The sequence below is a fragment of the Furipterus horrens genome, unplaced genomic scaffold (genome assembly GCF_987537825.1).
Source record: "Furipterus horrens unplaced genomic scaffold, mFurHor1.1.pri manual_scaffold_17, whole genome shotgun sequence".
NCBI lineage: Eukaryota > Metazoa > Chordata > Mammalia > Chiroptera > Furipteridae > Furipterus > Furipterus horrens.
In genome coordinates, this window is record NW_028327187.1 from 83,565,733 (window position 1) to 83,593,665 (window position 27,933).

Sequence of the window (27,933 nt, forward strand, 5' to 3'; positions counted from 1 at the left end):
TTACAGCAAACATCATATTTAATGAAGAAAGTACATACTTTTCTCCTAAGATTAGAAACAAAGCAAGGATATCCACTTTTACTATTCCTATTCAGCATAGTACTGACAATCTTAGTGCAATAATGCAAGAAAAGAAATAAAAGCCCTGACTGGTGTGCCTCAGTTGGTGGGGCATCATCCAGCAAGGTGAGGGGTAGCCCATTTGATTCCCCATTGGGGTGCATACTGGGTTGTGGGTTCAGTCCCAGGTCAGGCACGTACAGGTTGGGGCACACACAAGAAGCAAGATCAAGGCATGTAGGAGAAGCAGCTGATGGATGTTTCTCTCACTTCGATGTTTCTCTCTCTTCCTCTTTCTCTAAAAGTAAATAAACAAAACCTTAAAAAAAGAAATAAAAATATACATCAGAAAGGAAGAAATAAAACTGTCTTTATTTACAGGAGACATAATTAGATATCCAAAGAACTTTAGAGAAGTTACAGAAATACTCGTAGAACTAATAACTGAATTTATCTAAGTCATCAGATACCAGGTCAACCTACAAACACTAATCATACTTTCATAAGTGAGCAGTGAACAATTGGAAACAAAAAAAGTTAAATAATAATATCTACAATAGCTCCAAATAATAAAATATTTGGAAATAAAACATGTCTAAGGTCTGTATGCTGAAACTTACAAAATGTTGATGAAAGAAGTCAAAGAATGTATGTCAACTCTAACTGAAAAAGAAAAGAAATCAAATAATTGGAAAGACATGCCATGTTCATGGATTAGAAGACTCAAAAAAGTAAAGATGACAATTCTTTCCAAATTATTCTACAAATGTAAAGCAATCCCAATTGAAATTGAAGCAGGATATTTTTGTACTTATAGTCAAGCTGATTCTAAAATTTATACGGAATGCTGAAAGAACTAAAATAGCTAAAAAAATTTTGAAAATAAAATATAAAAGCACACAACTCAATTTTAAGGCCAATTAATACTGATAGAAGTCAGTGGTTTGCTGGAGATGAAGGCAGGCATACAGAGGGACCAAAAGAAAGAATTACAAAGGGATACAGGGAGTCTTGGTGTAGTAGATATATTCATTATCTTGTTTGTGGTGTTGATTTCTCTATATATATTCATGTGCATATATGTGTATATCAAAATTATCAAACTTTAAATATGTGTAGGTCAATTATAACTCAATAAAGCTATTTAAAAAAATTGTCTTTCCAAAGTGATATATTACTTTTACATGTATTAGGTGGCAGTTGGAACCATGGATTTTTCCAAAGTGTTTAATTCATATTCTCTAGCAATATTTTAGTTTAGTGAAGTAATATAATGGAGACCCAAGATGGTGGAGGAGTAAGTGGAAGTTACACTAACCCCCTCCCAGGACCAATCTGGAATTACAACTAAACTGTAGAGAAATAATCCTGAATAACCAGCTAAACACTAGCTGGAGAGAAACCTTATAACCAAGGACAGACAGAAGATACGACTTCACTACAATGTGACTGGTAAGGAGTGCAAAGGAGGTGTGAGAGGGCTGGCTGGACTCCCACTGGTGGGGGATAAAGTTTTGGAGGGATATTTCAGTGGCCAGAGAGTCTCCCTGAGAAGTGTGGAGTCAAAACTCCAAGCTTGGCTCCCAGGCCTACAGCACCAGATCTGGGAATGGAACCCAGATAACATCCATCTGTGAAAAGAAGCAGGGTTTCTTTCTGTCAGGGAGAGAAACCCGGAGATGCAGAGAGCCTCTTAAAGGGCCAACACACAAAATTTTATTTGCAGCCACTTACCTTGAGTTCCAGCAAAGTGGGTGGTGGTGGTGCAGAGTGGACTAAAGAAGCATGAGAAGAGTCTGGGGCTGGTGGCTCTGGGGAGAGAACTGAAGGAACAAATGCCAGATTTCCTGTGCTGAGAGATTCCCCATGCTTCAGAGACATCTTTCTCAGGTAGAGCACTCTCTTTCAGGTGTCATCAGCCTGAGGGGAAACAATAGCACCACCCACCCACAGGAATTACTCTGCCTGACTCTTTGCAGCTTAAGCCAGACTGCTGAGTACAGCTTGAGGCTATATCATTGATTAACAACTAAGGTAGACCCTTCCCCAGGCCTGGTACTGATAAAAGCCAGTTTTGGTATGCTATCTGGTTCTTTCTGCACAAAAACAGGCCCAGCAGAGAATGCCACATGCTGTGGATCGCTGATAGCTCCAAGCAGGTTGACTAGAGCCAGTCACAAGCAGCACCTGACTAAGACCTACACCAGTCTTTGCAGATCTACCTAATACATATAAACAAACACAAAGAGGCAGCCAAAGTGGGAAGATAAAGAAACATGTCTCAAATAAAAGAATGAAATAATTCCCCAGAAGAACTAGATGAAATGAAGGCAAGCAAATTATCAGATAGAGATTTTAAAGTAATGATTATAAGGATGCTCAACAGCATGAAAAAAGACATAGAAACCTAAAAAAGGACAGTCAGAAATAAATAATGCAATATTGAAATAAATAATACACTGGAAGGAATAAACAGTAGGTTAAATAAAGCAGAGGATCAGAATCAGCGAGTTGGAAGACAAGGTAGAAAAAAAAAAAATCACCCAAGCAGAGCAGCAAAAAGAAAAAAAAAATTTAATGAGAGTTTAAGAAACATTTTGGAAAATATGGAGCGTAACAACAGCTGCACCATAAGAATGAGAAGAGTGTGAGCAAAGGATCAAGAAACTAATTGAAGGAATAGTGACCAAAAACTTCCCTAATGTGGTGAAGGAAAAAGACACAAACTCCAGAAAGCTCAGAGAATTCCAAACAAGTTGGACCCAAAAGGCCTATACCAAGACATATAATAATTAAAATGGAAGGCTTAAAGACAAGAGGAGAATCCTAAAAGCTGCAAGAGAATAGCAGGTAGTTACATAGAATGGAGCATCAATTAGACTGCCATCTGACTTCTCAACAAAAGCATCTCAGCCCAGAAGGGCGTGGAATGAAATATTCAAAGCGATGAAAAGCAAGGACCTACAGCCAAGACTACTTTACCCAATAAGCTTATCATTTAAAATTGAAGAAATAGACTTCCGGCCAAGATGGAGGCCTAGACTGACATGCTCCATCTCCGTCCACAACTAAAAAGAACTATAACTACCGCAAAACCAGAAATTCCAGAAAACAAAGCTACCCAGAAGTCCAATGTATAAAGTTATAAACAAGTGGTGCTCATCCGGACGAGTAGGAGGGGCGAAGCCAGGGCAGAGAGCTCGAGCTGTGGGATGGTGGTAAGCACAGACGCCCATATTTAAAGGGAGACAAGAAACATCTGGGGAGCACCCCTAGCTGCAGACCAAACCCATCAGTTTGTGATTCCAACTCTGGGGAAGGCAGACCCCCATTGCCTCAGACAGTGAGGGCCAGAGGGCGTGGTGATGGAGGAGGAGGCTCCTGGTCTCTCAGCAGAGAGAGAACAGTAGGAATCCATCTTGGACCCCTGCCCCCACAGAAAGCACCACAGTGTGGTGAGAAGGGTTGCCCGGTGGTGATGAGTGCACGGGGCTCCGTCCCCTATAGCATAGGAGGTGTGACAGCCCTGCCCAGGAAGCAAAAACTGCCAGGATGGCAGGGAAAATGATAGAGATCCCAATCACACAGCTGACCAGAAAGCAAATACATGAATCAACAGACGAACAGATAGATAATCTTTCTGAGTCTCAGTTCAGAGCTATAGTTATAAGACAGCTTACAGAAATAACAGCGGGACTTAATCAAAACGGGGAAGGAATAAAGGCTAGTCCTGCTGAAATGAATGAAAACACATACGAAACAAGTGGTGAGGGAAGGAAAACCAGGAGTCAAATCAACAAATCGGAACATAGGGAAGGAACAGTCACCCAGTGCAGAAATAGGAAACGAAAAGTGAGGAAAATGAGGAGAGGCTCAGAAACCTCTGGGACAACTATAAGAGAGCGAACATCCGAATTATAGGGTTGCCAGAAGGTGAAGAAGAAGAAAAACTAGAAATTGAAAAATTACGTGAAAAAAATAATGAAGCAGAACTTCCCTAACTTGGGGAAGGAAATAGACTTACAGGTCCAGGAAGCAGAGAGTTCCAAATAAACTGGACCCAGGGAGAACCACACCAAGACATATTATAATCAAAATGTCAAAAATTTAATAAAGAGAGACTCTTAAAAGCAGCAAGAGAGAAGAAGAGAATCATGTACAAAGGGATCCCAATTAGACTATCAGATGATTTCTCAAAGGAAATTCTGCAGGGAAGAAGGGACTGGCAAGAAATATTAAAAGTAATGAAAATAAAAAACCTACAGCCATGATTACTCTATCTAGCGAAGCTGTCATTCAGACTAGAAGAGCAGAGAAAGTGCTTCCAGGACAAAATAAAACTGAAGGAGTTCATTAGATCCAAACCATTGTTATATGAGATGTTAAATGGACTTTTTTAGAAGAAGGAGGTTCAAAACTATGAACATTAAAATGAAAACTATATCACAAGAGCCAACAACAGAAGCTAGGGAATCGAAACAAAGGCAAACTAAGTAGGCAATGAGAGGGGAAAAAGAATTACAGGTATGGGGAACATATTGGGGGCAGGTCAGCAGGGAGGAAAGGGAGAGAGATGGTGGAGGAATTAAGAAGCATAGTAGAAAGGAGTGGAGTAGATAGGAAGATGTTGAGAAGAACTATATGCACAACCAATGGACATGGACTAAGGGGGGAGGGACAACTGGATGGAGAGGGGGTCACTGGGTGGAGGGGAGTAGAGTGAAAAGAAATTGGGACAACTGTAACAGCATAATCAAGGAAACATATTAAAAAAATAAACTCAAAGATCATAGAAAAAAATAAATATATCATGTAGCTTTCAAAAAAATTGAAGAAATAAAGAGCTCCCCAGAAAAGAAAAAGCTAAAGGAGTTTAACATCAAACCAGTCTGCAACAAATGTAAAAGAGCTTGCTTCAAGAAGAAAAAATAGAGAAAGAAAAAAAAAAAAGGAAAATCATCTAATAATAAAATAGCACTAAATACATATTTAATAATAATCACCTTAAATGTAAATGGCTTAAATGCTCCAACCAAAAGACATAGGATAACTGAGGGATAACAAAGCCCATATATATGCTGCCTCCAAGAGACCTACCTCAGATGAAAGATACACACAGACTAAAAGTAAAGGAATGGAAAAAGATATTTCATGCAAATGGAAAGAAAAAAAAAAGCTGGGGTAGCAATACTTAATCTGACAAAACAGACTTTAAAACCGAGGTTATATAGTAAGAGACAAAGAAAGACACTACATAATGATAAAGGGAACTATCCAAAATGAAAATATAACCCTAGAAATCATTTATACACTCAACATAGCAGCACCTAAATATGTGAAGCAAATCTTGATGGACATAAAGGGAGAGATTGACAGAAATATAGTCATAGGGACTTCTGGCTAAGACGGCAGAATAGGAAGACATGGTTTGCCTCCTCCCACAATCACATCAAAATTACAACTAAAATATAGAACCATCACCTCAGAACAGTCAGAAATCAAGTTGAATGGAAGTTTGACAACTATGGATTTAAAGAAACCACATCCATCCAGACTGATAGAAGCTGGACCCACACACACATGTGGTGGCTAAAATTTGGGGGGGATATCTCAGGACTGAGAAGTCCTAACCCCATTCCAGGCCTCCCAGCCTAGGGTTCCAGTCACAGGAAGATAAGTTCCCACAACTTCTAGCTGCAAAAATCATCAGGATTGAGTCAGTGAGAGAAACTGCTGGAGTCCCAAGAAGTTCCTCCTAAAGAACCCACACACAATCTCACCTACTCAAACTCACTCCCTCTGAGTGCCAGCACCAGGGTAGCAGCTTGAAAAGCACCAGTGGTATACAGGGAGAAACTGAAGTGTCTGGCATCAAGGCGAGCTGAGGCCATTGTCCTTTCTGAAACTTTCTCCAACAGAGGCAGCAAGCTGGTGCCATATTTGAGACTCCATCAACCCGGCTAACACTGTTTGCCCATCCTGGAGATCCCCTGAGACTCCGTCCCACGCAACTTACAGGTCCACCCAAGCTGCTTTTTCTAATAAATGTTTGGTTTTGGCTCTTGCTTCACAACTTCCTAAATCCTATCAAAAAAGCAACAGCTGGCCTTAGTGAGTCCCAGGCCCTGCACTACCAGTAGCCAGCCTAGATTCAGAGCTTGGTTTTGCCTGGGAATCTCCAAGCCCAGCACAATTAGCAGCCATCCCAGATTGCTTTATAGCTCAGGCAGGGATCCCTGGGCGGAACACAGGTGGGGGCTGACCTTGGCCTGCACCACCTGGGATACCCCAGAGCCTGCACACCCAGTGGGAAGCTATAGACCATGTCAGAGCACCACTATACTACACAGCTGATCCTCCCCAGAGGGTGGGGGGTGGGGTCAGTGGTCACAGACAGTCCTTGCAGGTGACTGACCTGGGTAAATCCTTTCCATTGACCCACAGCAATTAAGGCTCAACTACAAGAGGAGGAAGTACTCAGCCCACATACCCTTTACACCTTGAGCTTGGGTGATAGGGGAGGCTGTGCCACTGGACCTTACAGGACACCTACTAAATTAGGTCACACTACCAAGACAGGGAATCATAGCAGCTCTACCTTATACATAGAAACACAGGGAGGCTGCAAAAATGAGGAGACAAAGAAACATGGCCCAAATGAAAGAACAGATCAAAACTCCAAAAAAAAAAAAAAAAAAAAAAAAAAAAGAACAAAATAGAGTGAGCAGCTGGACACTGGCAGGAGTTGAACCATGGCACTGCTGGATTAGAGAAAATCCATCTGGGAACTACCTGTTTAGTGAGGATAGCGGAGGAAAAGGGGACGAAATGGGATTCCTGACTGGGGCGGCTGCCTGAGCTGCGGCTGGAAGAACACAAAGGCTTTTTGGCGACCACAGGCTACCCCAGAGAGAAGTCGGAAGGAGAGCGGATCTCTGACCGCTGGCAGAGACGGGACTCGACCAAGTGGCATTGGCGCTGAAGGACAGGAGACAGCATGCTGCCGGGCAAGTGAGAACATAATTCTCCTTTATATTTTTCTCTAGTGGACGGTGGAGAGGGGAGGAAAGTTTGGGGGTGGTAGGCCGTTCTTGAGGAGCGCAGGTGCAGAGGCGCACTCATCCACTCCCCAACCCTACCCTTGGGTCACCGGGGTGTGTATAGGGAAGTGCTCTCATTCACTGGCCCAGGTGCGTGGGGCAGTGAGTCCAGGCATCCCTCAGACTCTCCCCAATGGACATAAGATCAGTGCCCCAACAGGCACAGGGAGGGCCCACTGAACACGCAGAGGACCATGCGCAGACACCCCTAGCCAGCTCCAGTGGGTGCTGGGCCCCAGGCTGGAAAGCAGACCACTTGCTCAGGCTCTGTTTGTGCCCGCCCAGACGGGTGAGGGAAGGCGGGCAGCTGCGGCGCCAGAAGAGCGGGCGGCAGCGACTCACAGACGCTCACTTCCACTGTGCACAAGTGTCGGGACCCCGCTCTAAGAGGTGTGAGACCAACTCCTGGAGCTCGGCTCAGCGGGACTAAGGGCACAGGCGCGCGAGCATGGAAACATCTCAGCCTGGGGACAATAGGCGCAAATCACGGGACAAGCTCTCGGGCCGACCCGCCCCTGCAGGGGCGCACATGCAAGGACACCTCAGCTGGCTCCGGTGGGCAGCAAGGGAGCGCGCCATGCCGGCAACCGCGGGCGCACACCATTGCTGCAAGAAACAAGAACCTCTGAACTGCCACACTAGACCAGCTGCGGACGCAGAAAAAGAAGACGACACACCAAGGCTGAACTGAAACTCAAGACAAAGTGGGTAGAGTGACTCTCAATCAGCTAGCCAGAAGGAAGATCCTACCAAAGAACATCTGAAATATAACCAGACAGCATAAACAAAAAACATAAAGGGTAACCCAAGAACATCAGGCTCAGGATAGCAAAGAGACTGCACCACTGAAACCCCCAGATCTCCCATAAAGAATCTCACACCACAAAGGAGGGAAGTTAAAGCAGACCACCCCCCCCAAAACAAACAAATAAATAAATAAATAAAAACAAGAAGAATCCAACATGGTAAGACGCAAAAATAACCCCTCAATGAAAAGAAAAGAGGATTCCTCAGAAAGAGAGGTAGATGAAATAGACATAGCATAAATGTCAGACATGGAATTCAAAACAATGGTGGTAAAGAAGCTCAATATATTTGACATCCTTAAAAACAACTATGACAACCTCCAAGGACGTTACCAGCAGCTCCAAGAAAATTACAGGGAACTTGCAGAGAACTACACCAGCATAAAAAAAGACATAGAAACTATTAACAAGAACCAGGAAGAATTGAAGAATTCAATCTCTGAACTGAAAAACACAGTAGAATCAGTCAAAAGCAGACTAAATGAAGCAGAGGATCGGATTAGTGAGTTAGAAGATAATGTAGAGAAAAACTCCCAGACAATACAGCAAAATGAAAAATGATTGAAAAAATATGAACAAGATGTAAGGGAATTACAGGATAGCATGAGAAGAAATAATATCAGGATCATCGGAATTAGAGAGGGAGAAGAAAAGGAGCATGGAATTGAAAAACTGATAGGAGAAATAGTGACAGAAAATTTTCCGAACCTGATGAGAGAAAAAGTTATACAAGTTCAGGAAGTACAGAAAGTTCCAATGAAGAGGAACCCCCCAAAACCCACTCCAAGGCACATCATAATTAAAATGGCAACATTTCAAGACAAAGAGAGAATCCTAAAAGCAGCAAGAGAAAAACAGCAAATAACATACAAGGGAGCTCTGATAAGGCTATCAACTGATTTCTCAACAGAAACATTACAAGCCAGAAGGGAATGGTCAAAAATATTTCAAGCAATGAAAAACAAAGGCCTACAACCAAGAATACTCTACCCAGCAAGGCTCTCATTCAAAATAGAAGGTGAAATAAGGAGTTTCTCAGACAAAGGAAGACTAAAAGAATACATCTCCAGCAAACCAGCATTGCAAGAGATGCTAAAGGGAGTGTTCTAAGAAAAAAGAAGAAAAAAAAAAAAAAAAAAGAGAGGAGAGGAACAGAGGTAGAAAGGGCAATGAATAAATATATGTCAATAATAACCTTAAATGTAAATGGATTAAATGCTCCCATTAAAAGACATAAGGTAACGGAATGGATAAGAAAACAGGACCCACATATTTGCTGTCTACAACAAACACATCTCAAAACAAAAGATTTACAAGACTGAAAGTAAAGGGATATAAAAAAATATTCCAAGCAAACGGACCGGAAAAAAAAGCTGGGGTAGCAGTCCTCATATGAGACAAAACGGATTTCAAAGCAAGGGCAATAAAAAGAGACAAAGAAGGATATTTCAGAATACTTAAAGGAACAATCCATCAAGAAGATATGACATTGATAAACATATATGCACCCAACATAGGAGCACCCAAGTACATAAAGCAAATACTAGAAGACCACAGGAAGGATATTAACAACAACACACTCATAGTAGGGGATTTCAACACTCCATTATCAACAATAGACAGATCATCGAAGCAAAGAAACACCAAGAATATACAGGCATTGAACAACACACTAAATCACATGGACCTAACTGATATATATAGAACTTTCCACCCCAAAGAAGCAAAATATACATTCTTTTCAAATGGACATGGGACATTTTCAAAGATAGACCACATGATAGGATACAAAACAAGCCTCAACAAATTCAAGAAAATTGAAATCATATCAAGCATCTTTTCAGATAACAATGCCTTGAAACTAGAAATCAACCTCAGAGAAAAAACCCAAAGACACACAAACTCATGGAGATTGAATAACATGCTATTAAGTAATGAATGGATTAACAATGACATCAAAAAAGAAATCAAGATATTTCTAGAAACTAATGATAATGAGCACACAACAGCCCAAAACCTGTGCGACACAGCAAAAGCAGTCCTAAGAGGGTAGTTCATAGCAATATAGGCATATCTGAAAAGGCTAGAAGAATCTCAAATAAAAAGCCTAACCATAAAGCTACAAGAACTAGAACAACAACAACAGAGAAAGCCTAGGGCAAGAAGAAGGAACGAAATCATCAAGATCAGAGCAGAACTAAATGACATAGAGACTAAACAAGCAATCCAAAAGATCAACAAAACTAGGAGCTGGTTCTTCGAAAAAATAAACAAAATTGACAAGCCTCTAGCCAGTCTAATCAAGAAAAAAAGAGTGAAGACCCAAATAAACAAAATCAGAAATGAAAGAGGAGAAATCACGACTGATACCTCAGAAATACAAATGATAGTTAGAAATTACTACAGACAACTGTATGGCAAGAAATTTGACAATCTAGAACAAATGGACAAATTTCTAGAAACATATAACCTTCCAAAACTGAATCAAGAAGAAGAGGAAAGTCTTGACAGACCAATAACAAAGAAGGAAATTGAAACAGTAATCCAAAATCTCCCTGCACACAAAAGCCCTGGACCGGATGGCTTCACAGGCGAATTCTACAAAACATTCAGGGAAGAACTAACTCCTATCCTCCTCAAACTGTTCCGAAAAATCCAAGAAGAGGGAAAAATCCCAAACTCTTTCTATGAAGCCAGTATTATCCTCATCCCCAAACCAGGTCAAGACACAACAAAGAAAGAAAACTACAGGCCAATATCACTGATGAACATAGATGCTACAATCCTCAAGAAAATATTGGCAAACAGGATCCAGCAATACATCAAAAAGATCATACATCATGATCAAGTGGGCTTCATTCCGGGGATGCAAGGATGGTTTAATATTCGCAAGTCAATAAATATAATATATCACCTAAACAAAATGAAAGACAAAAATCACATGATCCTATCAATAGATGCAGAAAAAGGATTTGATAAAGTACAACACCCATTTATGATGAAAACTCTCAGCAAAATGGGAATAGAGGGAGCATACCTTAACATAATTAAAGCTATATATGAGAAGCCTGAGGCCAACATCATACTCAATGGACAAAAACTAAAAACATTCCCCCTGAATTCAGGAACTAGACAAGGTTGTCCACTCTCTCCACTCCTATTTAACATAGTGTTGGAAGCCCTAGCCACAGCAATCAGACAAGAAAAAGAAATAAAAGGCATCCAAATTGGGAAAGAAGAAGTAAAACTATCATTATATACAGATGACATGATAGTATACCTAGAAAATCCTATAAACTCCACTAAAAGACTACTCGATATAATAAGTGAATTTGGCAAAATAGCAGGGTACAAAATAAATATACAGAAATCTAAGGCATTTCTGTACACCAACAATAAAACCTCAGAGACAGAGACAAAAAAGAAAATACCATTTACTATAGCAACAAGAAAAATAAAGTACCTAGGAGTAAACTTAACCAAAGAGATAAAAGACCTGTACTCTGAAAATTACATAACATTGAAGAAAGAAATTAAGGAAGATACAAATAAATGGAAGCAAATAACATGTCCTTGGATGGGAAGAATCAACATCATCAAAATGGCCATACTACCCAAAGCAATTTACAGATTCAATGCAATCCCTATTAAAATACCAATGACATATTTCACAGACCTAGAACAAATACTCCATAAATTGATATGGAACCAAAGAAGACCCTGAATAGCAAAAGCAATCTTGAGACAGAAGAACACAGCAGGAGGAATCACAACACCAGATATCAAACAATACTACAAAGCCACTGTGATCAAAACAGTCTGGTTCTGGCATAAGAACAGACATATAGATCAGTGGAACAGAATAGAGAGTCCAGAAATAAACCCAGGCCTCTATGGTCAACTAATATTTGATAAAGGAGGAAGGAACATAAAATGGAGTGAGAAGAGCCTCTTTAACAAATGGTGCTGGGAGAACTGGATAGGGACCTGCAAAAAAATGAAACTAGACCACCAACTTACACCATACACGAGAATAAACTCAAGATGGATCAAAGACTTAAATGTAAGCCGTGACACCATAAGAGTCCTAGAGGAAAACATAGGCAAGAAAATTTCAGATATCTCACGTAACAATTTCTTCACGGATACATCTCCTAAAGCAAGAGAAATAAAGGAAAAAATAAATAAATGGGATTACATCAAACTAAAGAGTTTCTGCTCAGCAAAAGAAAACATCAGCAAGATGAAAAGGAAACCAACCATATGGGAAAACATACTTGCCAATGATATCACGGACAGGGGACTGATTTCCAAAATATATAAAGAGCTCATACGACTCAACATCAAGAAAACAAACAACCCAATTAAAAAATGGGCAAAGGACCTGAACAAACACTTCTCCAAAGAGGACATACAGAAGGTCCATAGACACATGAAAAAATGCTCAATATCATTAGCCATCAGGGAGATGCAAATAAAAACCACAATAAGATACCATTTTACAGCAGTCAGAATGGCCATCATCAACAAATCAACAAACAACAAGTGCTGGTGAGGATGTGGAGAAACGGGAACCCTACTGCACTGTTGGTGGGAATGCAGACTGGTGCAGCCACTATGGAAAACAGTATGGAATTACCTCAAAAGATTAAAAATGGAAACACCTTTTGAACCAGCGACTCCACTACTAGGATTATACCCGAAGAATCTTGAAACACCAATTCAAAAGAACTTATGCACCCCTATGTTCATTGCAACACTGTTTACAATAGCCAAGTGCTGGAAACAACCTAAGTGCCCATCTGTAGATGAGTGGATCAAAAAAACTGTGGTACATTTACAGAATGGAATACTATGTAGCAGATAGAAAGAAGGAACTCCTGCCATTTGCAACAACATGGATGGAACTAGAGAGAATTATGCTTAGTGAAATAAGCCAGGCAAAGAAAGAAAAATACCATATGTTATCACCTAATACAGGAAACTGAAGAACAGCACAAACAAAGGAACTAAATAGAACAAAGAGCAGAATAGCAGTCAATAGGGGGGAGGGGAGAGGGAAAGAAGGGGGATAAGTAAGGAAGGGTTTAGTCAAAGAACGTGTATAAATGACTCATGGACATGGACAACAGGGAGGGATATGATTGCGGGAGAGGGGGTGGGTTGGGTGGGGGAGAGAAATGGGGGAAAATGGGACAACTGTAATTGAAAAACCAATATATATATATATATATATGTAACAGTAAAAAAGAAAAAAGAAAGAACAAAATACAATGGAGATAAGCAATCTATCAGATGCAGAGTTCAAAACGATGGTTATTACAATGCTCAAAGAACTCAGTGAGGTCCTCAGCAGCATAAAAAAGATCCAGCCAGAAACAAAGGAAACACCACTTGAAATAAAGAACAATTTACAGGGAAACAACAGTAGGGTGAATGAAGCTGAGAATCAAATCAATGATTTGTAACACAAGGAAGCAAAAAACAACCAATCAGACCAAGAAGAAAAAAGAATCCAAACAAATGAAGATAGTGTAAGCAGCCTTTGGGACAACGTCAAGAGGTCCAACATTTGCATCATAGGGGAGCCAGAAGGAGAAGAGAAAGAGAAAGAAATTGGAAATCTATCTGAAAAAATAATGAAAGGAAACCTCCTTAATTTGGTTAAGAAAATATGCATGCAAGTTCAGGAAGCACAGAGAGTCCCAAACAAGATGAATGCAAAGAGGCCCACTGTAAGACACATCAAATTGAAATGCCAGAGATTAATGATAGAGAATCTTAGAAACAGCAAGAGAGAAGCAGTTAGTTACCTACAGGGGAGTACCCATAATACTGTCAGCTGATTTCTCAAAAGAAACTTTGCAGGCTAGAAGGGGTTGGCAAAAAATACTCAGTCATGAAAAGTAGGTACCTACTGCCAAGATTACTCTATCCAGCAAAGATACCATTTAGATTCAAAGGACAGATAAAAAGCTTCTCAGATAAGAAAAAAACTAAAGGACTTCCTCATCACCAAACCATTATTACATGAAATATTAAAGGGACTGACAAGAAAACGATCAAAACTATGAACAATAAATTGGCAAATAATACAAATCTATCAACATTTGAATCTAAAAGACAAACTAAGCAAACAAGAACAGAGATAGAATCATGGATACCGAGAGCATTTTGATGGTTGCCAAATGGGCAGAGGGTTGGGGGAATGGGTGAAGAGGTGAAGGGATTAAGAATTACAAATAGGTAGTTACAGAATAGCCATGAGGATGTAAAGTACAGTCTATGAAATAGAGTAGCCAAAGAACTTAATATGCATGACCCATGGACATGAACAAAATTTGAGGTATTGCCTGAGGGAGTGGTGGATGCTGGGTGGAGGGGTGCAAAGCAGGAAAATCAGGATAACTGTCATAGCATAATCAATAAAATAAAATAAAAAAAAAGAAATACAGTCATACTTGGAAATTTTAACACCCCATTGACTTCAATGGATAGATCTTCTAGACAGAAAATCAACAAGGAGATAGTGGCCTTAAATGAAACACTAGACCAAATGAATTTAATTGATATCTTCAGCGCATTTCACCCCAAAGCAGCAGAATACAATGAGGTCTCTCCAGAAAAAGTCCAGCCATTGTTAATATAAGAAGAATAGTTTGCATGACATCAGTGTAACCTGGCAGCCAAGGAGAATGGACTGGAATGTGTATGCATAAACAATGATGGCTTCACTGTACTAGTTAGTGGATGGGGTAGATGCTTTTGAGCGAGCATGTGCACTGTGTGGCCTTTGCATTAAAAATGACAGAGTGGGTAGAGCAAAATATTTGCATCACATTTTGCATTAAGCTTGAACATTCCTCCACAGAAACTATTTGCAAGATTCAGAAGGCTGCAGCAACTGAATGGGCAACTGGTGATTGACAGTTTAATCACGACAACACGCCCAGTCAGGCATCACATCTTGTGCAGCTTTTTTGCAAAACATCAAATCACCCAGGTGACTCAGATCCCTTATCACTCGGCTTTGGTGCCCTGAGACTTCTAGCTGTTTCCAAAACTAAAATCACCTTTGAAAGGGAAGAAATTTCAGACCATTGATGAGATTCAGGAAAATACAACAGGGCAGCTGAAGGCAGTTAGAACTGTGTGAGGTCCCAAGGTGCCTACTTTGAAGGGGACTGAGGCATCACTGTCTTACGTACAATATTTCTTGTATCTTCTTCAATAAATGTCTCCATTTTTCATATTACATGGCTGGATAGCTTCTGGATAGACTCCATATACATACTCGTCAAGTGTACATGGAACTTTTTCTAGGATAGACTACGTGTTAGGGCACAAAACAAGTCTCAATACATTTAAGAAGACTGAAATCATATCGAGCATCTTCTCTGACCGCACTGCTGTGAAACTAGAAATCAATCACAAGAAGAACACTGAAAAACACACAAAGACAAAGAAGCTAAATAACATGTAATTAAACAATGAATGGGTCAACAATGATATCAAGGAAAAAATCAAAAGATACCTTGAAACAAATGAAAATGAGGACACAACATCCAAAATCTGTGGGACGCTGGGAAAGCAATCCTATGAGGTGAATTCATAGTATTATATGTTTATCTAAAAAAAAAAAAAAAAAAAGCTCTGGCTATTGTGGCTCAGTGGATTGAATGCTGGCCTGCGAACCGAAGAGTCGCTGGTTCGATTCCCAGTCAGGGCACATGCCTGGGTTGCAGGACAGGTCCCCAGTTGGGGGTGCGAGTGAGAGACAACCACACAGTGATGTTTCTCTCCCTCTCTTTCTCCCTCCTTTCCCTTCTCTCTAAAAATAAATAAATAAAATCTTTTAAAAAACTTTAAAAAGAAAAAAGAAAAAGCTCAAATAAACAACCTAACTTTATACTTAAAAGAACTTGAAAAAGAACAACAAAACCCAAAGTGAGTAGAAGGAAGGAAATAATAAAGATGAGAGCAGAAATAAATGAAATAGAATCTAAAAAAATGATACAAAAGATCAATGAATCCAAGAACTGGTTCTCTGAAAAGATAAACAATATTGACAAACCTTTAAACAGACTAATCAAGAAAAAATAGAGAGAAACCAAATAAATAACATTAGAAATGAAAGAGGAGAAATAACAACTGACGCTAAAGAAATACAGAGGACTGTAAGAAGATATTATGAACAACTACATGCCAACAAATTGGACAACATGGACAAAATGGATAAATTCCTAGAAACATACAAGCTCCCAAAACTAAATCAGGAAGAATCAAAGAATCTGAGTAGACAGATTACACCTAGTGACATTGAATCAATAATCAAAAAACCCAACAAACAATAGCCCTGGACTGGATAGCTTCACAGCTGAATTTTATCAAACACCCTGAGAAGAACTAACACTTCTTCTCAAAGTATTCACACAATTCAAGAGGAGGGAAGGCTCCCAAACTAATTTTATGAGGCCAGCATTGTCCTAATTCCAAAAACAGATAAAGACACTACAGAAAAAGAAAATTATAGGCTGATATCCCTGATGAACATACGATGCTAAAATCCTCAACAAAATATTAGCAAATCAAATACAACAATGCATCAAAGAGATCATACACCATGATCAAGTGGGATTTATTCTGGGAATGCAACTTTGGTACATTTGTAAATCAATAAATGTGACTCACCTCATAAATGAAGGATAAAAACCACATGATCATATCAATAGATGCAGAAGAAGCATCTGATAAAATCTACCACCCATTTATGATAAAAAAAAACTCTCAGCAAAGTGGGAATAGAGGGAACATACCTCAACATAATAAAGGCCATATATGACAAACCCACTGTCAGCATTGTACTCAGTGGGCAAAAACTACAAGCTTTCCCCTTAAGATCAGGAACATGGCAGGGATGTCTGCTTTCACCTCTCTTATTCAACATAGTACTTAAAGTCCTAGCCACAGCAATTAGACAGGAAGAAATAAAAGGCATCCAAATTGGAAGGAAGAAATAAAACTGTCTTCATCTGCAAATGACATGATATTGTACATAGAGAACCCCAAAGATTCCACTAAGAAACTACTAGAACTGATGAATGAATTCAACAGAGTAGTGGAATATAAAATTAATATCTAGAATACAGTTGCATTTTTATATGCCAATAACATACTAACAGAACAGGAAATTAAGAAAACAATCACATTCACAATTGCTTAAAAAAGAATAAAATACATAGGAATAAACCTAACCAAGGATGTAAAAGACCTGTTCTCATAAAATTATAAGACTCTGAAGAAAGAAATTAAAGATACAAATAAGTGGAAGCACATACTCTACTCATGGATGGGAAGAATTAACATCATTAAAATCCCTATATTATCCAAAGCAATCTATAGATTCAAAGCAATTCCTCTCAAGATTCCAATGATGTATTTCATAGAACTATAACAAATATTTCAAAAATTTATGTGGAACCACAAAAAGCCCCATGTAGCAACAGCAATCTTGAGAAAGAAGAACAAAGTTGAAGAAATCATGCTGCTTACTATCAAACTATACTATAAGGCCATAATAATCAAAACAGCATGGTAGTGTCATAAAAATGGACACATAGATCAATGGAACAGAATAGAGGCCAGAAATAAACCCACACCTTTACAGTCAATTAATATCTGACAGAGGAAGCAAACACATACTTGTACAATGCACTAAAGATAGTTTATTCAATAAATGGTGTTGGGGAAATTGGACAGATATATGAAGAAAAATGAAACTAGACCACCTCTTTATGCCACACACAAGAATAAATTTAAAATGGATTAAAGACTTAAATATTAGATCCAAAACCATAAAAAATAGTAGAAGAAAACATAGGCAACAAAATCTCGGACATTGCTTGTAGCAATATTTTATTGACTGTATCTTCCCAGGCAAGGGAAACAAAAGAAAAAAAATAAGCAAATGGGACTACACCAAACTAAAAAGTTTTTATACAGCAAAGGAAAACATCAACGAAATAAAAGACAACCCATAGAATGGGAGACCATATTTGCAAATACATCTGATATGGGGTTAACATCCAAAATTTATAAAGAATTTACAAAACTCAGCACCAAAAAACAAACATAATTTAAAAATAGGCAAAGGAACCAAATAGACACTTCTCCCAAGAGGACATACAGATGGCCAATAGGCATATGAAAAGAGGCTCAATGTCACTAATCATCAGAGAGATGCAAATTAAAACCACAATGAGATATCACCTTACACCGGTCAGAATGGCCATCATTAACAAATAAAAAAACAACAAGTGCTGGTGAGGATGTGGAGAAAGGAGAACCCTTTTGCACTGTTGATGGGAATGCAGACTGGTGCATTCACTGTGGAAAGCTGTATAGAGATACCTCAAAATATTATAAATGGATCTGTTTTTTGACCCAGCAATCCCACTTCTGGGAATATATCCAAAAGAACCCACAACACTAATTTGAAGGAATACAAGCACCTTTATGTTCATTACAGCATTATTTACAATTGCCAAGATATGGAAGCAGCCCAAATGTTCATCAGTAGATGAGTGGATAAAACAACTATGGGATATTTACACAATGGAATACTACTTGGTTGTGAAAAATAAGAAAATTTCACCCTTTGTGATAGTATGCATGGATCTGGAGAACATTATGCTGAGTGAAATAAGCCAGTCAGAGAAAGACAATTACCACGTGATTTCACTCCTATGTGGAAGCTAATGAACAAAGTTAACTAGCATGCAAAATACAGACAGACTCATAGAGAGCAGGATGACAGCTAAGGTGGGGGGGTGAAGGTTAGAGGGTGAAGGAATTGAGTGAAAAGGAAAAAGGACTCATGGACTTGGACAACAGTGTGGTGATTCCTGGTGAGGGCAGGGTGTATAAGAGGACTAAATGGTAATGGAAAAACACAATAAAAATTAAACACTCAGAAACCTAAGGCTCAGCCCCTTACAACATAACAGGAGTGACAGCTCTACCTAAGACACAGAGGCAAACAAACACAGGAGCCTGCCAAGATGAGGCGACAGAGAAATATGGCCCAAAAGAGGGAACAGATCAAGGTTCCAGTGGGAGAACTAAGTGATGAGGAGATAGCCAACCTAACAGGTGAAGAGTTCAAAACACTGGTGATAAAGATGATGACAGGCTTGACAGATATGCTTAAGTATGGCAAACACATAAGGGAAGAAGTGAAGGCTATGCTAAATGAAATGAAAGAAAATCCACACAAAACCAGTGGTGAAGGGAAGGACACTGGGGTTCAAATCAATGATTTGGAACATAAGGAAGAACAAAACAGTCAACCAGTACAGAACAAGGAAAAAAAATTGAAAAAATTAGGAAACTCTGGGACAACTTTAAATGTACCAACATCCGAGTCACAGGGGTGCCAGAAGGAGAAGAGAAAGAGCAAGAAATCGAAAGCTTATATGAAAAAATAATGAAGGAAAACTTCCCTAATTTGGCAAAGGAAATAGACATACCAGTCCAGGAAGCACAGAGAGTCACAAATAAGCTAGACCCAAAGATGACTACCCCAAGACACATCATAATTAAAATGCCAAAGGTTAAAGATAAGGAGAAAAAATTTAAAAGCAGCAAGAAAAAAGAAAAGTTACCTACAAAGGGGTTCCTATAAGACTATCAGCTGATTTCTCAAAAGAAACTTTTCAGGCAAGAAGGGGCTGGCAAGAAGTGTTCAAAGTGATGAAAAGCAACAACCTACAACCAAGATTACTCTATCCAGCAAAGCTATCATTTAGAATGGAAGGGCAGATGAAGTGCTTCCCAGACAAGGTAAAGCTAAAGGAGTTCATCATCACCAAGCCATTATTATATGAAATGTCAGGGGGACTTACTTAAAAAAAAGAAGATAAAAATTATGAATATTAAAATGACAACAAACTCACAACTATCAACAACTGAATCTAAAAATAAAAACAAAATCCAACTAAGCAAACCAGAATAGGAACAGAATCATAGGTATGGGGATCATTTGGAGGGTTATCAGCTGGGAGGGGAAGGGGGAGAAATGGGGAAATGGTGCAGGGATTAAGAAGCATAATTGGTAAATACAAACTAGACAGGGGGATGTTAAGAATAATATAGGAAAGGGTGAAGCCAAAGAACATATACGCACAACCAATGGACATGAACTAAGGGGGGCCGGATTGCTGAAGGGAAGGGGGGTACTGGGCAGGGGGAGCAAATGGGGAAAAAATTGAAACTACTGTAACAACATACAGTAATCAATAAAATATATTTTAAAAAATTCAACACTCAGGAAAAAAATAAAATAATATGCAGGACAACTGTAATTGAACAACAATAAAAATTAAAAAATTAAGAATAAAAATAATTTTTATAGGAAGAGTAATATGAAGGTAGGTTACCATTGCAGCACATTTTGTGATTATGATGAAAACAACAAGCAACATAATGGTAATAAGACTTTACCAGATTACTATTTATTAGTTTGTTTGAAGCTTTAGCTATAGTAAGTATCAAATGCAGGATACAGAACAGATGCAGTCTCTTCTCTCTCCCCCTGTTCACCAGCAATTTTCAGAGTCAAGAGGCTGGTTGACAGTTGAACAATTCTGGACATTTCTGTAGTACCTTTGCAGAAGGTCTTACGGTATGTTATCAAATCTATCTGCCAGCCCTTGTTAAATGTCTCTACATTTTTAAAATAGAAAATAAACATTTAATTCTGTTATATCATTGCCTCTTTTTTTGGTAACTAGATTGAAATTTCAGCTCCAGAATTTTTTTGTTGTCTTCAAAGTTTCCTCCACTAGCAAAAGCCTGTCACTTATCCTACATAAGGATAGGGAGGAATTCCTTTGACCCCCAGGCCAGTTATCTGTTGAAAAAAAAAAAGAAAAGAAAAGAGAAACTGTGATAAAATGTAATTCACAAGTATTCTTCAAAAGCATTTTCATGATTCATATTATATTTAGCTACCTGTTATTCTTGTTTTATTTCCTATCATACAAAGGAATTACTTGATTAGGTATTTATGATCTAATCCAATTGTTCACACAGATAATAATTGTTTGCAACTAACTTGGATTTAAAACTGAATTTATTTCTATTACCTTCCCAGCTGTTAAAAAAGGAATTTGAACCAAATGATTTCTACATTCCTTTTCAGCTCAAAAGGTCTATAATTTTAATAGGCATCTGTTTTGTTGCAGAAAAGTTAAAAACCCAATAATATTCCTGTGACATAAAAATAATCAACTAATCTTATAAATATGTTTCAAATATTGGTTTTCCAAGCCCATTCTACTGATTTATAGAATTTCAGCATACACTACTGTACAAAGCAGTCTAAAAATATTGTCCTGGACTTCAGATAATTTTCAGTCTAGAAAATCTAAATAAAGTTTTTAAGTCTAGCATGATGGCCTTACAATGCTAAAGGGGTTGTGTTTTGGAAGTATAAAAAAACACTGATCACTTGATTAGTTATCTTAGGATCTCCCACCTCACCCTTAAAAGAAGTAGCCAGATCACCTTGAAAATTCCACCAGCTTTAGGTTGCCGCAAAAGACCCTCAGTGTCCATTCCATCCCGGGCACATGTCACAAACAGTTCAGAGTAATCCTTCCCTCCGAAGCAGCATGAGGTTGTTTTATCAACAGGCAATGTCACAGTTTGGAGTCTTTTCCCTAGACCACCAAATATTTTATTTAAAACCTGCTTCTAGCAAATTTTAACTTGTGAAAGCTTTCAGGGCCCCTTGCAGAGCAATAGAGAAGTTTAAAGAAGATGGAGGAGGTCAGACTTCAACCATGTATTTAACCTACCTTTCCTGATAATTTATTTATTTTTGAGCAAAAAGACATACATACACAAGAAAAGAAGTTCTGACTATAAATTTGGGGCTATATCTTTGGCCTTTATTTCTAAAATCATCCAATGGAGGCCTTCGAATATATTGCTGTCTAACTTTATTAGTAATGAAGTGTCCCAGGTTCCTACCACCTGGTGTTTTCTAGACATGATAGGGATTTCCATTGTGCTGTGGGCCTACCTGTCTGAGGATCTAAACGAATCACTCTTCCTCCATTGTAACAGGCCACCCACAGCTTCCCCTCAGCATCAATACACATTCCATCTGGGATTTGTTCTTCTTTCTCCAACTTGTAAACACTTCTGCGGTTGGCTATGGTTAAAAAAAAGAAAAAGAAATAGCTCTGAATGGTGTGGCTCAGTTGGTTTGGCGTTATTCTGGTTTGATTTCTGGTCAGGGCACATGCCTGGGTTGCAGGTTTGGTCCCTGATCAGGGCACTTATGAGAGGCAACCAATCTGTTTCTCTCTGACATTTTGTTTCTTGCTCTCTCTTTCTCCCTCCATTCCCCCTCTCTCTAAACATAAATAAAGTCTTTAAACATACACATGCCCCAAAGCAACAAGTCACTCAATACTGAGCATCAAATAATGAGCAATCAAGCTGATTATAAACACTGATCACTGCTGCTTATCTAAGGTCTGGTGTATGGGCACCACAGGTGGGATGGTTGAGAAGGATTCCTAACTCAAAACAATGTCCAGAAACGTAGATGGGTGCCCTCAACAAAGGATTTCTACCACATGATTTGGGGGTGGATTCATTCCCTTTAGTTTGGCTAAAGACATGTCTGTCTAAGCTTTCAGAGGAGAAGAAAAAAAATAGAAGCAGAATTCTTAATTAAATGCCAAGAGATATTTTTGAGACTGACCTGAACTGAAGCCTTGCATGCCTGCCTCAGATATACTTCAGTCTGTGGTTAGACCTCTGTTGTTTTACTTAGAAAAATGCCTACTTTGATTAACTCCAAGATATAAAAGGCAACTTAATGGTACCATGTGATCAACTGATGCACGAAAACTAGTAAGATGTATGAGTTCTGTTTCTGCCAAACTGAATGCTCCATAAACACCTTATCAAAACTAAATATTGGAAGTGTTTTTTTCTGAAAGGAGGGATAGTCTGAAACCTACTAACTGACCTTAAATGAAGAAACATAGTATATACAAACAAACATCAAAATCCAGAGAAACTTCACAGTACAAAACGCAGGCCATTACAGTGATAAAATTGAGGTATAATAGAAAAAATGAATGGATGCAGGCCGTATTCCCAAAGACCTCCTCTACGGCGAGCTAGCAGAAGGCCAGAGGATGACAGGGCGCCCAAAACTGCGGTTCAAAGACATCTGCAAAAAGGACATGACACAATGCTCCATCAATCTCAACACATGGGAAGTTCAAGCAGACGACCGCCTAGCCTGGAGGCTCGCGGTCAGGCAAGGTACGTCACGGGCAGAGGCTGCGCGCAACGAGGAGGCGGTCCAGAAAAGATCGAGGCGGAAGCAGCGTCAACAGCAGCAACAACAGCCATCTGCCTTCACCTGTAACAAGTGCGGCAGGGATTGTCACTCCCGAGTCGGACTGCACAGCCATTCTCGGCGGTGCAGATAGACTCTCAAGAAGCTACGCCATCGTCTCTCGAGACAGACGGCTGCCGATGATGACGATGAATAGAAAAAATGTTAAAACCATGTATAAGTAAAATGGGTAAGAAGAGTAATAAAAAGAGTACTACATATTTCATTTTATAAATTATATTTTATTGATTATGGTATTATAGTTGTCCCATTTTTCTCCCTTCCCTCCCTCCACCCAGCATCCCCACTCCCTCAGGCAATCCCCACACCATTGTTCATGTCCATGGGTCATGCTATAGGTTCTTTGGTTATTCCATTTCCTATACTGTATGTTACATCCCCGTGGCTATTCTGTAACTACCTATTTGTACTTCTTAATGCTCTCGGCCTCTCATCCACTCCTCTACACCTGCCTCCCATCTGGCATCCATCAAAACAGTCTCCATAACCATGATTCTATCTCTGTTCTTCTTGTTTACTTAGTTTGTTTTTTAGATTCAATTGTTGATAGATATGTATTTATTGCCATTTTATTGTTCATAGTTTTGATCATCTTTATCTTAAATAAGCCCCTTTAAAATTTCATATAATAGGGACTTCCGGCCAAGATGGAGGCTTAGACGGACGCGCTAGGTCTCCCTCTACAACTAGAGAGGAATACAACTACTTCAAAACAAAGGATAACTAGAAATTCCAGAAAATAAAACTACACGGAAGCCCAACATATGAAGTTATAAACCAGCGGCGCTCTTTGGGCAGGTAGGACAAGAGAAAGGGGGCGGAGCTGTTTGCGGTCGCACCTGGGACAGCGGCGGGGTGAACAACCCCGGCTGCAGTTGAACCCCCGGCAGCTCGCGACCCCAACGCTGGGGAAAGCAGCCACCACATCGCCTTGAACAGTGAGGCCCAGGGGGACGGGAGGACGGATCCCGGTCTCCTAGCAGAATAACTGTGTGAATCCATCTTGGACCCCCGCCCCCAAAGAAAGCGCCACAGGGCTGCGAAATAGGTCGCGGACAGGCGCCGGTCGCTGGATTGTGACGTCAAACGGCGCCGGTCGCTGGGTCATTACGAATACACAGGCACTGCCCCCTACAGCCGGCCCAAGAAAACAAAATGCATCTGTCAAAATGAGGCAGACAACTATAGAAATCCCGGTGGCACAGCTCACCAGGCAACAGATGGAGAACCTGACAGATGAACAGATAAGAAACCTGTCAGATGCTCAGTTCTGGGCCATTGTTATCAGGTGGCTTACAGAATTCACAAAAGATCTGGAAAAAGATGAGAAAGAAGCGAAAAACACTCATAACGAAAGGAACAAAACCACATACGAGACAGATGGTGAGGAAATAAAATCCAGAGTTCATTTCAAAAAACCGGAATATGGAGAAGGAACAAGCAGTCAACCAATGCAGCGAGAGGAAATGGGAAGCAACGATGAGAGGATCAGAAACCTCTGGGACAGCTATAAAAGGCCCAACATAAGAATCATTGGTTTGCCATAGAGCGAGGAAGATGAACTAGAACTTGAAAAATTGAGTGAAAATATAATAAAGGAGAACTTCCCAGACTTGGGGAAGGAAATAGACTTACAGATCCAGGAAGCACAGAGAGTTCCAAAAAGCTGGACCCAGGGAGAACCACTCCAAGACACATTATAATCAAAATGTCAAAAATTAAAGATAAAGAGAGAATCTTAAAAGCGGCAAGAGAGAAGAAAAGAATTATGTACAAAGGGGTCCCAATTAGACTATCAGCTGACTTCTCAAGGGAGACCCTGCAGGCAAGAAGGGACTGGCAAGAAATATTCAAAGTAATGAAAATCCAAAACCTACAACCACGAATACTCTATCCAGCAAAATTGTCATTCAGAATAGAAGGACAGAGAAAGTGTTCCCAGGACAAAATAAAACTGAAAGAGTTCATTAGATCCAAACCACTGTTATATGAGATGTTAAAGGGACTGGTTTAGAAAAAGGAGGATCAAGACAATGAAATCTAAAATGAAAACTGCATCACAAGAAACAACAGAAGCTAGGGAATTGAAACAAAGGCAAACTAAACAGGCAACGAGAGTGGAAAAAGAACTATAGATACGGGGAACATATTGGGGGGAGGTCAACAGGGAGGGGGAATGGGGAGAGGGAGGGAGATGATATAGGCATTAAGGATCATAGTAGGAGGGAATGGAATAGACAGAGAGAGGTTGAGAAGAACTGTATGCACAACTAATGGACATGATCTAAAAGGGGGGGACAACTGGAGGGAGGGGGGCCACCGGGTGGAGGGGAGCAGAGGGAAGGGAAATTGGCACAAATGTAATATTATAATCAATAAAACACATTAAAAATTTTTCATATAATAATGATTTGGTGATTTTGAAATACTTTAGTTTCTTTCTCTGGTCTGGGAAGCTCGTTATCTGCCCTTTGAGTCTAAATGATAGTTTTGCTTGGTAGAGCAATCCTGGCTGTAGGTCTCTGTTTTTCATGACTTTGACAATTTCTAGCCTGCAAAGTTTCTTTTGAGAAATCAGTTCAAGTTCCTTGAGCATCCTTATAATCAGTGTTTTAAATACTGCGTCTGATAGATTGCTTGTCTTCATTTTGTTTAGTTCTTTTTCTTTTCTTATTTTTTAGCATTTCTTTTCTTTTTTAAAAAATATGCTTTATCGAACAAACAATAGGAATCACAAAAATGGGGAGAGAGAGAAACAACCCCCCATCGAAAGGAAAGGTAGAGTCCCCAGGAGTGCTAAATGAAACAGAGGGGAGCAAACTATCAGATATGGAATTGAAAGCATGGATTATGGAGAAGCTCAATGAGCTCAGCGGAAACTACAAAGAAATCCAGAAAAACTACAGTGAACTCCAGAAGAACTATAAGGAACTTACTGAGAATTATACCAGCATCAAAAAGGACATGGAAGCTATCAATAAGAGCCAGGAGGAAATGAAGAATACGATCTCTGAATTGAAGAACACAGTAGAAGGAATTAAAAACAGGCTAGAGGAAGCAGAAGATCGGATCAGCGAGCTGGAGGACAATGTAGACAAAAACTCACAGACAGTGCAACGAAACGAAATAAGACTGAACAAGACTGAAGAGGCTCTAAGATAGCTGCAGGACAACATGAAACGTAATAATATCCGTATCATAGGAATTCCAGAAGGAGAAGAAGAAGAACAAGGAATAGAAAACCTCTTTGAAAAACTAATGACAGAAAACTTCCCTAACATGAAGAGAGAAAGAATCATGCAAGTCCAGGAAGCACAGAAGGTCCCAATGAAGATGAACCCCAACAGGCCCACTTCAAGACACATCATAATTAAAATGGCAACATTCAAAGACAAAGAGAGAATCCTAAAAGCAGCAAGAGAGAAACAACTAATAAGATACAAGGGAGCTCCAATAAGGCTATCATCAGATTTCTCAGCAGAAACACTACAAGCCAGAAGGGAATGGCAAAATATATTCCAAGTAATGAAAAAGAAAGGCCTACAACCAAGAATACTCTACCCAGCAAGGCTCTCATTCAAAATGGAAGGTGAAATAAGGAGTTTCCAAGACAAAAGAAGGCTAAAAGAATACATCTCCACCAAACCAGCATTGCAAGAGATGCTAAAGGGTCTGCTTTAAGAAGATGAAGAAACAGAGAGAGACAGAGAGGAACATGAGTACAAAGGGAAAATGACAATGAATAAGTACTGAAAGAAAGAAGGAACTTCTACCATTTGCAACATGATTGGAACTAGAGAGAATTATGCTTAGCGAAATAAGCCAGGCAACAAAAGAAAATTACCTTATGCTATCACCTGTTATAGGAAACTAATGAACAACACAAACAAATGAGCAAAATTGAACCAGAGGGCATAAGCCTATGATCTCATTACCTGAGTGATTGTCTGTACGTATAGGCCTCACTTAATCCTGTCTGCATTGCTGCCTCCTGAGACTCAATGGTTTGGCTGAACTAAGTGGCTGGGTTGGTGAAGAACGGGGTGGTCTGTGGGCTTCACTTTAAAACTGGTTTCTCTTTTCTGTTCTAATGGCTTGGACAGAAAGAGCCCAGAGGCCTGAGGGGGGGAAACCTAAAATATTTCCCTCAGTCCAAACTAAGTATAATGGGCAAAAGGGTTTTGGACAGGTGAGATGTACCTGGCATACCTTCCTCCAAAGAAGCCCTTCTTTTCCCTAATGTGGGACATTGAAAAATTAATACCTGTCTTTTGTCATCTAGTGGTTACGGATTGAATGATGTCCTTTAACCCTGTTGCCCCCAGAATACAACAAGGATGCCAGCCTGTTAAACCAAGCATGCCGTTGTCCAGAGACAGCCAACCAACCTGGAGTCTGCACGATCCTTCCCCTTGTGGGAAGGCCACCCTCCCCTCCACACCCCCACTCTTATTAGGGATTTCTTGACCCAAGGGTAGGTAGGACGATAACCATGTTCAGCTTGAAGCAGCTAGAGGAGCTC

General features: G+C 39.7%; 1 protein-coding gene across 4 annotated transcripts in view; it reads right to left on the reverse strand.

Annotated features, from left to right (window-relative positions):
- Positions 1-27,933, reverse strand: part of RGN (regucalcin) — a 45,934-nt gene continuing 18,001 nt past the window's right edge. For 3 of the 4 annotated variants that reach the window (XM_090264233.1, XM_090264232.1, XM_090264234.1), the window contains 3 exons: positions 22,053-22,184; positions 21,533-21,687; positions 20,781-20,876 (listed from right to left, as the gene is read on the reverse strand). In XM_090264233.1, the coding sequence (XP_090120359.1) occupies positions 20,826-20,876; positions 21,533-21,687; positions 22,053-22,184 (338 nt within the window). In that variant the 3' untranslated portion in view covers positions 20,781-20,825. Of the gene's footprint in view, positions 359-1,794; positions 1,884-20,780; positions 20,877-21,532; positions 21,688-22,052; positions 22,185-27,933 lie in introns of those variants that run through there. The other variant, XM_090264235.1, reaches the window with a different exon arrangement.